Source organism: Cherax quadricarinatus, chromosome 41 (genome assembly GCF_038502225.1).
Source record: "Cherax quadricarinatus isolate ZL_2023a chromosome 41, ASM3850222v1, whole genome shotgun sequence".
NCBI lineage: Eukaryota > Metazoa > Arthropoda > Malacostraca > Decapoda > Parastacidae > Cherax > Cherax quadricarinatus.
Window position 1 is genome coordinate 17,581,598 of NC_091332.1, and position 12,244 is coordinate 17,593,841.

The 12,244-nt window shown below is 38.7% G+C and overlaps 1 protein-coding gene across 1 annotated transcript in view; it reads left to right on the forward strand.

Annotated features, from left to right (window-relative positions):
• The window catches only part of LOC128695918 (V-type proton ATPase subunit e), a 17,409-nt gene extending 9,106 nt beyond the window's left edge, over positions 1 to 8,303 (forward strand). Inside the window, exons 3-4 of the mRNA XM_053786872.2 lie at positions 1 to 33; positions 7,191 to 8,303. The exon at positions 1 to 33 is cut by the window's left edge and continues 55 nt beyond it. Of these exons, the coding sequence (XP_053642847.1) occupies positions 1 to 33; positions 7,191 to 7,202 (45 nt within the window). The 3' untranslated portion in view covers positions 7,203 to 8,303. The remainder of the gene's footprint in view (positions 34 to 7,190) is intronic.
• The last annotated feature ends 3,941 nt before the right edge of the window (positions 8,304 to 12,244 follow it).

The window sequence follows — 12,244 nt, forward strand, 5'->3', positions numbered from 1 at the left end:
AACACCACTATCATTGCAATAAACGATATTTGGGTATGATTTCTTGTCATATTTTCTTAACATCCAGCTTTCATGTAACATTTTTGAGTAATTGTGGTATTTCATCTTATTATTATGTGCCTTAATATAACATGTAGACCATGTTTAATATTAAAATCCTTCTTAAAAATGTCTGAAATGGTTTGAATTCTTTGAAGATGCTGTGAGATTAATACATTATACTTCAGCACTTGAAATCACATAATTATCTCACTAAAGACTCATGTTTATCTGTCTCACTTATTATTATGTTATTTACCAAACAACATCATATACACCATGTATAATATGTATTTTGATTTGAATATAAATATTAACATTATGAATTGGAAATCCACATCATACTAGTGGTGTTTCATATTCATCTGGTGAATGTGTCGAGAGATCTGGTTGGGACTTTGAACTGAGTTGTCATAAAAAAACAAGATACAGTGGACCCTTGGTTATCGTAATTAATCCGTTCCAGAGAGTGTGACTGAAGCCGAATTTGACAATTTCTGAATTCATTTTCCCTATAAGAAATAATATAAATCCAATTAATCTGTTCCAGACTCCCAAAAGTATTAAAAAAAAATAATTTTTTTACATGAAATATAAATTTACCTACACAGAAAACAATGAGACATGAAGAATAAAACAATGATAACATGACATTTGCCTTTAGAGTATTGAAGATGGGAGGAGGGGATAGAGAAATACTGTTTGGAAGGAGGAATCCCCTTCCTTAACCCTTTGAGGGTTTCGGCCGTACTAGTACGTCTTACACGGAGGGGTTTTTGACGTACTAGTACGCATAAATTCTAGCGCCGTCAAATCTCTCGGGAAAAGGCTGGTAGGCCTCCTTATGAAAGAATGGGTCTATGTGGTCAGTGTGCACAGTATAAAAAAAATCCTGCAGCACACAGTGCATAATGAGAAAAAAAAACTTTGACCGTTTTTTTGGCATAAAACAGCAACTTTGCACTGTATTTTCGTATGGTATTTATTGTTGTATTCTAGTTTTCTTGGTCTCATTTTATAGAATGGAAGGCATATCACAGAAAATGAGATGATTTTGACTGGTTTTACAATGAAAAGTACCTTGAAATTGAGCTCAAAATAGCGGAAATGTTCGATTTTTACCAAAGTTCAAAAGTAAACAAATCATGCCAAGCGTCCAATACACGTCAACTGGTGAGTCTAACATTCTTTTGCAAGTGCGCCAATATGATTTATACCATTTTTTACACTAATGCAGTAATCTGCATAGCAGTAAATCTTCTATTTTTCGTGAGAATAAAAATTCAAAGTGGAAAGCAAAAGAATGTAAGAGGGGCCTTGAGACGTGACTAATGAACAGAGGAAATGTCATTTTATTGCCAGGAATGTATTTCTTGTTTGTTCTGGACCCTATTCGGAAATTGGCATTTTTTGAAATTTGTGTGAAATTGGCAAAATTGCTAAATTTTGACCACTGTATTGGATAGTTGAAAATGGTAAATGGGTGGTTTCTTGCACTCATTCAATAGAAAAAATGTAGTTCTAGCGAAATATTCATGTTTTTTGTCGACTAGTACAGTGGAATTGGCCGAAAATGGGGCTCAAAGTGGGCAAAATCGCCTATGCGTAAACATCGCCGAGACCGCTAACTTCGCGAGAGCATAATTCCATAAGTTTTCCATCAAATCTCATAATTTTGGTGTCATTATGATCGGGAAAAGATTCTCTATCTTTTCATAAGAAAAAATAATTTTTTTTTTTTTTAAATTTGGCCGACCCTGAGAACGAGTTTCTGAGAGGGCCTGTCGACCCTCAAAGGGTTAAAGACTTCAGGTACCAAGTCCTTTTCCAGGGTTACTTCTCTTCTTTGTTTTTTAATGCCAGAATGAACCATCTTTAGAGTCACTGAACCCTTGTCGCTCAAAAAGTGTTCCAGAGAGGTTTGTTTCTGGCGTATGTTAGGAATTGTGGCAGCGCCAGGGGAGTGTGTTGGGAAACAGGATAAGATCGTCCTTCAATATGACACAAATATCAACTCTGCGGCTTATTTATCTAGCATAATTCATCTAATATGCATAATAAACAATATTAATAACATAGAAACATGATATATACTTTCAAATGAATAAAGTATGTCATATGTCTCTCTCCCTAACCAACGAGTGTTGTTGTTGGGTGTATGAGGGCCATTGAAAGATAAGCCCCACATAGTAGTGGTGATGGCAGCAGCAGAGGCGGTAGTGTTAGTATTAGCCCTATATACCTCCAACAGCATTGGAGAAGTCAGTTTCGTGCTGTCCTTTTTCTATCGATTAATCGCTTAACTTATTTGCTACACTGTTAATGCTACACTTTATCGCTGGCTGGCACTATAGCCTTTATTAACTCCTGCTGTTTTAGTATCGTACATATCACAGAATTGCTGAAGAAGGCATATTCTTCCCTCTCTCTTAGCCCTTTACCAAAGAGCTGGCTGGCACTAACATCTTTTGTGGGGTCCATGGTGGTTTATTTAGCAATTGCAAGCACTAAAAAGAATGGAATAATATGAAATGTATCATATGAACTTGTGGGATCATGCTCACTGCCTGATAAACAATGGCACACTGAGTGTTGGGGTGCTGTTGCTGTGCGGATGCATTCAGGACAAATGACTATTACTGAGCTCATTGATGATCACTGAGCCAATATTTTGACAAAAAAAAGTTACGATTTCCAAATATTACGAAATCTGATGACTACGATATCCGGGGTCCACTGTATATGAAAGTGAAAATTAGGAACCAAACTGTAATGTGAAATCTTAATTATACTGTATTTATGGATTCAATGAAGGTGCACCATTATATGAGATTTTTATTTATTATTATTAGCATACTGGCCGATTCCCACCAAGGCAGGGTGGCCCGAAAAAAGAAAAACTTTCACCATCATTCACTCCATCATTGTCATGCCAGAAGGGTGCTTTACACTACAGTTTTTAAACTGCAACATTAACACCCCTCCTTCAGAGTGCAGGCACTGTACTTCCCATCTCCAGGACTCAAGTCCGGCTTGCTGGTTTCCCTGAATCCCTTCATAAATGTTACTTTGCTCACACTCCAACAGCATGTCAAGTATTAAAAACCATTTGTCTCCATTCATTCCTATCAAACACACTCACACATGCCCGCTGGAAGTCCAAGCCCCTCGCACACAAAACCTCATTTACCCCGTCCCTCCAACCTTTCCTAGGCCGACCCCTACCCCGCCTTCCTCTACAGACTGATACACTCTTGAAGTCATTCTGTTTCACTCCATTCTCTCTACATGTCCAAACCACCTCAACAACCCTTCCTCAGCCCTCTGGACAACAGTTTTGGCAATCCCACACCTCCTCCTAACTTCCAAACTACAAATTCTTTTCATTATATTCACACCACACATTGCCCTCAGACATGACATCTCCACTGCCTCCAGCCTTCTCCTCGCTGCAACATTCATCACCCATGCTTCACACCCATATAAGAGTGTTGGTAAAACTATACTCTTATACATTCCCCTCTTTGCCTCCAAGGACAAAGTTCTTTGTCTCCACAGACTCCTAAGATATGTTACTAAATTTCCTTTGGAATTAGATATAATAGCCAATGATAAAAATAGACATCACTAACTGGACAAAATTTACATCCTAGTCCAAGTATCAGTTGTCTCATACAATAGTTTGTACTCGGATATAATTCTTTAGTCTTCGGAATACTGTACAAATCACAAAGTTAAATTCAGTTTCATGCATTCAGCCAATCATTCATTATCTGTCTCTGAAGGAGGGAAGAATGTGCCAGATTTCCAAAGATGTTTGAAAATGAATGAACGATTTTTTTATTTGGTTGAACTCCTCAAGGGAGGTTTGTCTTTTTGTATTATCCCATTTAGGTGTTCTGAACATAAGACAAGGGAAAACGAAAGGGAGGAAGGGAACAAAGGAGGGAGGGACAGATAAATGGTATGTGGATGTGGAATCTATCAGTAATTTGTGAACACTAACTTTTTTGACAATATCTCTTAAAATATCGCTTGAAACTGGTTTATATTGACATTCATAAGAAAGATTAACCATTAGAAAGATTTTGGCATTTTTAACCGAATTCCTTTGGTTTATTTTGAGTTTGAGTGTCTTGTGCCGAGTCAGAAAATGGACAGCCAGCTTGATTTTTTAACAATATCTTGAAAAGGTTGGAGGGAGGGGATAAAGGAGGGCAAGGATCTTGAACTTCCAGCAAGCATGCGTGAGCGTGTTAGATAGGAGTGAATGGAGACGAATGGTTTTTGGGACCTGACGAGCTATTGGAGTCTGATCAGGGTAATATTTTGTGATGGGCTTTAGGGAAGCCAGTTAGGGAAATGGGAAGTAAAGTGCCTGCACTTTAAAGGAGTGGTTTGGGGTATTGGCAGTTTGGAGGTATTTCTAAACTGTCGTACCTGATCACCTTTGCAAAAACAGTGATTATGTGTGTGATGGTGATAGTATTGAATGATGATGAAAGTATCTTTCTTTTTGGGTCACCCTACCTTGGTGGGAAATGGCCAATATGTTAAAAAAAAATTTATAAATATCACTCTGAACTGGTTAATATTGACACTGATCAGAAAGTCTTAAAAGAAAAAAAAAACAGATTTAGGTATGGGAAGTCAGTGAGCTTATTTTAAATGAAATCCTATCTGAAGTTTTCAAAAAAAGTACCATGCATAAAGTCCATTGAAACTGGACACCTGGCCAGATGAAGTCGGGCTCATACTTAGTTGGGACTAGGGATGGAGGGAAGGAGGAAAGTGTCATGGGAAATAAGTATTTACAGGTTCACTTGACTTTATAACAATGTCTTTAAATGTCACTCTAAACTGGTTTATGTTAACATTCATAAGATATCCTTAACAAAATGAAAACAGATTTGGTTCGGAAAAACCCATCTGTTGAATAATGGCTGAAGCTCCAGTATGCCAGTGGATGTTTAACCAGTAAATGGGGTCATCACTTTAATACCCACATCAAGAGATATGGTGGTGCTCCCTGACTTGGGGTTGGAGGGGAGAAGGAAATGTAAGGTAGAAGCCAAATAATGGGTAAATAATTGCAATTGTTCAATTAATACTGCAGCCTACTTTAGTATATTTAAGTAGCTTGCAACATATCAGTAGGATGGATGTGTACAGTATTAACCTTTAACTCACAAGCTGTCTCCCATCCAGGTAAGGTGACCCAAAGAGGAAACACATTTACTGTCATTCATTTGATTGCTGTCTTGCCAAATGTGGGCAGATATCATATACTTGTGACCTGTTGCAAGAGTCCAGCAGCCCAGCCTGGGGCCAAAGAATGAAGTTTTAGTGTTTCCAAGATTTTCTCTCATCATTTTCATTTTTCCTTGATTATTTGTATGACCACTTAGTTTCTCTACTTTCCACACATTGGAGATAATTACCAGGGAGGGGAACAAATATTTTATCATGCCAGGGTTTCTTAAAGGTGATTTTGTGCATTACACAATTTGTATTATATTGGATCCTATTAGCTTTGCATAATAAATCCTCAATTTGATCATTATATGAGAACAACATTGCAGTCTTTGACTCTCTAGCAAGAACTGCAAAGCTGTTCAGTTCATCTTGCTCAAAGTTGATCTCGGGTTTTAGGTGATATAGGCAAAAAGTTACCTTTTTCACTTCAGTTGCTTTATGATGTTTTTTGGGCTGTCAGTGATTGACCTATAAGTGTCTTCTCCCTATGAATTCTACAAGGTGTGGGACTGATTTGCAGCTATTATCTTCACACTTCAAATGCCCATCAAGTTGAATGCATTCATCTGACAGTGCCACAGTATTTTAAGCTTATTAGTTGAATTAAACCCATTTAGGATCTGGTTCCAAATGATGATCAAGTTTACACACACTAGTGACTGCAGACAGTTATGCAGCACTGCAGCCTCGCTCTAAGTTGCTGGATTTTCACATACATCTTCAGTTGAAGCTAGGATTATGTCTTGCCAAGATTTATTTATACTCTTGATTGTCCCTTCACATACAAATCATTTTGTAGTTAACAAACTTATAACAATATATGTGTGTGTGTGTGAAGTACCAGGTAAAACCACTACCAGTCCTACTCTGTTTTCCTTAGGCCTTGTAGTTGTAGGCTCAGTTCCATCTTCATGATGCTAGCAAAAGAATAAAGTTTTAGTGTGGCATTCTGATTTTTTTCTTAGTAATTTGCATGGCCACTTAGTTTGTACTGCTTTCCATACATTAAAGATAATTACCAGGGAAGGGAGCAAATTTTGATCATGCCAGGGTTTCTTAAAGGTGATTTTTCTGTATTGCACAGTTTGTATTATGTTGGATCCTATTAGCCATGATAAAATTTGCTAAAATCAATGAGATTTTAATAGTTTCCATGAATTTGACAAAGTTGGTAACAATCTTTTGATAAAATTCTTTAAACTCTACATTGAATATTCTAAATTTACTGCAAACTGCTGATATGAAAAAGTACTGTACCTTTCCCTGGGCCTGAAACAGTCTTGTCTGGTGCTTGCCAGAGCAACCAGACAGTTGATGCTGGTGACCAGTTGTCCCATATATCAATTACAGCCTGGCTGATCTAGTACTTGGTAGTTTCCCCCTTGAAGACTTCAACACTGATGGCTTAAATCTTCACTAAATTTACTTTTTCAAAGCCAAAACTTTAATCATTGAGCTCACTTTGATCTTGTGCAAAATTTTGAAGGAGTTTATACCAGGAAATTAGCAATAAATCATTAATGATACCACAGTATGGCATACAACGACATCAAGAAACCTGATCATAACAGGTAGCAGATTTCCATGAGACTACACTAATGTTATGTTTTTCTTACACTTGTGTTGCACCTCCTTAAATTTCTGTCCTTAGGCCTTGTTCTAGCTGGCCTATATTGGAAACCCACTTCTGCATACTGTATTTAAGAAATTGAATATTCTTTCTGAAAGCTGATGTAATATATAGGTACTAACATTGTGCCAAAAAATTTTCTTGGAATCTGCACATTTCTAACTCATTTGTTAAATAAATAATTGTTTCAGCTTTTTAATTTTGTTCTGTACTGGGTTCTTAGTTACAATGTGTACTAATAACTGGTATTTCATTTTTTTTTCAGGGTAAAAAATAATCGCAGAAGCCAGACTGCTGTCACTGAGTGAGGATTGAATTTTAGTTGTAAAGGATGCAAAGGTAATGGGTTGTCATATAATGATATTGCATCAGGTCAAGCTGTAACAAAAAACATTTTATGGCAATGTTCATGAAAATAACCTGTAAATTATTTGCTTTATAATTTTGTTGGAGGAACAAAACAAAAGTAGGTACATTTATTATTACAAAATACTTAAATGAATACCATTGGAAGGTATTACATTTGCTTTTCCTTGATGTTTGCCAGAATAAGATATGCTAAATGTTATTTAATTTTTTATTATAGCATGTTATGGTACTTGAATGCACCTTTGAGCAAATATTAGTAATATTTTTTCCCGGTGTTGGATGTTATTACAAGGTTCATCTATTACAAAAAATATATAGGAACTGAATGTTTTGTAGGATCCAGCTGCAAACATTAGGACTATACTAGCATCCTTGATATTTTTCCCTAAGAAACATATATGGCAACAAAAAAAAATAACCTGATAATGCTTTTATCATTAAATTCTGAAGTTGAAGACTGTACTTGGTAAGGGGCTGATACTAAGTCACATTGTTAATTCTACAAATATTTCTAAGAGTACCTTAATACTGGGCAGCATATGTTTATAACCTAATGTAAAAATACCTTTTTGGGTTTTTAGCATGTTGGCATTGCTATTTTGTAGAAAAGTGTCTAGAGCAGCTATTGTTGTTAACATTCCGGTGTCCATGTAGAGTACTGTGATCGAGTGATGGCCACATATATTGTATTTTATTTTGAGTGCTACTCTATTAAAAGTGCAATGTAAATTGTTCAGGGCCTATTTTGAGAACTTATTTAGGGAATAATCTACACAGTTTAAATTTAGGGCCTCTAATTTATGGTCACGAAAAAATTAAGAACAAAGTGTGTATATATGTATTATATATATTTATTTTTATTATATGAATTGATTGGTTATATATCAATATAACAGAGTAATCATATCCTGTGAATGTGAGTATTCATAAATGTTTGATAATATTTGTGACAGGATTATTGCTAAACAGGCCATTAAGTCAGTGTCATATTAAAGCTATCATAAACTTATTATATTGTCTTACTTTCCTCTGTATAATAACATTATTATTGTCATTGTAACTGCTATATGTTCTTATCATTTACTAGGGTACAAGGATCAACAACAGTAATGAAGTGTGTTTGTGTACAACAGTTCTAAAACTGATTCATTAATTTTATTTAGGTATTTTTTAAGGCATTTGGCAAAATACCAGCTCTGTGGGATTTCTGGGAAATTGCCTTCTTGCTGGTGAAGGGCTCTTGATCTAGGGAATTTTGGAGCTGCCCTCTTTGGATCAAACCTCGGGGTTCTTTGATGTCAGCGAGGGGCTTTTGTTCTAAGCAACTGGGCGTGTGCTTCTCTTTTTTGGATTTATTCTGAATACCTCCCATTCATCCAGGTGCTGTATAACCCCTATGAGTTTAGCATTCTCATGAATGTAAAAATCTCATTCCTTAGGCAGGTTTAATCCTTCCCCATTATTATAAAACAAGGTGCATTGGTACTTATTACAACCCAGGAATCCAAATGGCCTGTTATCCCGTGTGTAATGGGAGCAAAATAAACACAGCAGAAAAAATTTAGACTTATATTATCCTTCACCAATTTAGAACAGCAATATGTACACTATGTACAGTGACAAGTATAGTGCACTCCACGGTAAGCAAGGCAGAAATAGAAGCCACAAGATAGCAGACAGTGCTTCAACCAGCTCTAGAATGGGAATGACAAGGGCAGACAGGAGAGTGGTACCCACATAACCTCTGCGATTGCCAAAACCATCTTCTTATTGGCTAGAACCTGGTCACTAGTTGAACGACAGGGCCCCATCATCAACTCTTAGCAACCTGGTTCACTGGTTGGGGGAGATAGCCTGTAAATGAGGGTGTGTACATGCGCCGAATAAAGGTTACGTACTAAACCATACCCCCTGCCGGGATTGAACCCGCGGTCATAGAGTCTCAAAACTCCAGCCCGTCGCGTTAGCCACTAGACCAGCTAGCCACAATAAGATTCATCCAACTAGGTATATTTCTACACCATAGGAAAGTTAGCACAGGCACCTCTGTGACCACAAATGCAAGTTTTTACAGACGAATCTCCAGCTAGCGTGGCCGTGACGAACTCTAGCTCAAGTCCCTTCACTGCCGTCAACATGACTCAAGAAATCGTAATGACACGATTGCAAATAAACCATACCCCCGGCCGGGATTGAACCCGCGGTCATAGAGTCTCAAAACTCCAGCCCGTCGCGTTAGCCACTAGACCAGCTAGCCACAATAAGATTCATCCAACTAGGTATATTTCTACACCATAGGAAAGTTAGCACAGGCACCTCTGTGACCACAAATGCAAGTTTTTACAGACGAATCTCCAGCTAGCGTGGCCGTGACGAACTCTAGCTCAAGTCCCTTCACTGCCGTCAACATGACTCAAGAAATCGTAATGACACGATTGCAAATAAACCATACCCCCGGCCGGGATTGAACCCGCGGTCATAGAGTCTCAAAACTCCAGCCCGTCGCGTTAGCCACTAGACCAGCTAGCCACAATAAGATTCATCCAACTAGGTATATTTCTACACCATAGGAAAGTTAGCACAGGCACCTCTGTGACCACAAATGCAAGTTTTTACAGACGAATCTCCAGCTAGCGTGGCCGTGACGAACTCTAGCTCAAGTCCCTTCACTGCCGTCAACATGACTCAAGAAATCGTAATGACACAATTGCAAATAAACCATACCCCCGGCCGGGATTGAACCCGCGGTCATAGAGTCTCAAAACTCCAGCCCGTCGCGTTAGCCACTAGACCAGCTAGCCACAATAAGATTCATCCAACTAGGTATATTTCTACACCATAGGAAAGTTAGCACAGGCACCTCTGTGACCACAAATGCAAGTTTTTATAGACGAATCTCCAGCTAGCGTGGCCGTGACGAACTCTAGCTCAAGTCCCTTCACTGCCGTCAACATGACTCAAGAAATCGTAATGACACGATTGCAAATAAACCATACCCCCGGCCGGGATTGAACCCGCGGTCATAGAGTCTCAAAACTCCAGCCCGTCGCGTTAGCCACTAGACCAGCTAGTGGCTAACGCGACGGGCTGTAGTTTTGAGACTATGACCGCGGGTTCAATCCCGGCCGGGGGTATGGTTTATTTGCAATCGTGTCATTACGATTTCTTGAGTCATGGTTACGTACTCTTTGCATGCCACACCCCCACCCCGAGAAGGCTCAGGATTAGGCTGCCACCTCCCAGTGGTAACCGTGCCGCCATGGCACAAAATAATGGGACCGCCTTTCCTCTCCACCATCCAACTCTTAGATAGAGCTCAGCTTTTCTCGTGACAAAAAGCCAAACCCTAAACTCAAAGTGAGACAGTAGTCAGTCAGGCTAGCATAGGTCCAAGATACAGGCGGACGGTAGCCCGCATCCCCTCACTAAAAAAAAACCCCACACCAGGGGATAAAAAAAAAAAGCGTGAAAAGGGGTTACCACAAATAATATAACATCCTAACCTAAATAAATAAAAATATTAAACTCTAGATAAAGAATCCGCCAACACATTTTCTTTGCCGGCAATATATTTAATTCTGAGTGAGTATGGTTGCAGTCTTAGCGTCCAGCGCATGAGCCTTGTGTTGTGGTTCTTCATGGCTTGGAGATATACTAGAGGATTGTGATCACTGTAGACTGACCACCTGCGACGTCTGGCCCACATAAACATTGAAATGCTCCAAAGCCAGTACCAGCGCGAGGGCTTTTTCAATGGTAGAGTAAGCCCTCTGATGTGGCTGGAACTTGGCTGAAAAGTATGCTACAGGCTGCAACTCCTCATTCTCGATTTGTAATAGTACTGCCCCAACCCCAGACTCGCAAGCATCAACCTGTAATGAAAAAGGTTTGGAGAAGTCTGGAGACAAAAGAATGGGTGCAGTACACAATCTTTTTGCTTTATTAAAAGCAGTGTTACAGTCTGAGGTCCAATTAAAGGGAACTTTGTGACTGGTAAGAGAGGTAAGAGGGGCTACAATATCTGAGAAATTCTTACAGAATCTTCTGTAAAATCCTATCATGCCTAGGAAACGAAGAGATTTCCTATCATGAGGAACTGGATAATCTTTAATAGCAAGAACTTTAGCAAGTTTAGGTGCAACTTTACCACTACCTACTTCATGGCCTAGAAAAGTGATAGTGGCCTGGCCAAAGGAAGATTTAGATTTAACTGTTAAATGGGAACTCTTAAAGGTCTCAAAAAGAGCCTTAAGTCTAAGTAGGTGTTGATCCCAAGTATCAGACACCACAACAATATCATCTAGGTATGCTGCCGTGCCTTCAAGTCCTTTAATAGCCTGATGGATAAGTTTCTGGAATGAAGAGGGGGAATTTTTCATTCCGAAGGGGGTAACTGTGTATTGATAATGACCTGGAATTACGAAGGCAGAGATTTCCTTTGCCTTATTCGTCAAAGGTACCTGATAGTAACCTTTTAGGAGATCTAACTTGGACACAAAAATAGCCTTACCCACAAAGTCAATTACGTCATCTAGACGAGGAAGAGGGTAAGCATCTGTAATTGTGACCTCATTCACCTTACGGTAGTCTGTACACATACAAAACCCTCCATCAGCCTTCTTCACAAGGATGCACGGTGAAGCCCATGGACTAGATGACTCCTCCACTAAACCATGCTTTAACAAAAATTCTACTTCCTGCTGAAGTAGCCTCTGCTCTTCAGGATTAGCTCTGTAGGGGGAAAGTTTAATTGGTTTAGAGTTTCTCACATCTACATGATAACCTAACGTACATTTTTTCTGCACATCCGAAAAAATATTAGGATATGACTGTAGAACCTCAGTTAAATTTGTTGCTTGTGTTTCAGATAGTCCCTCCATTAAAGGGCTAGGATCCTTGAGGAGGACAGAATTTGAAAGTTTAATATTAATTTCAGAGATAGAGTGCAAA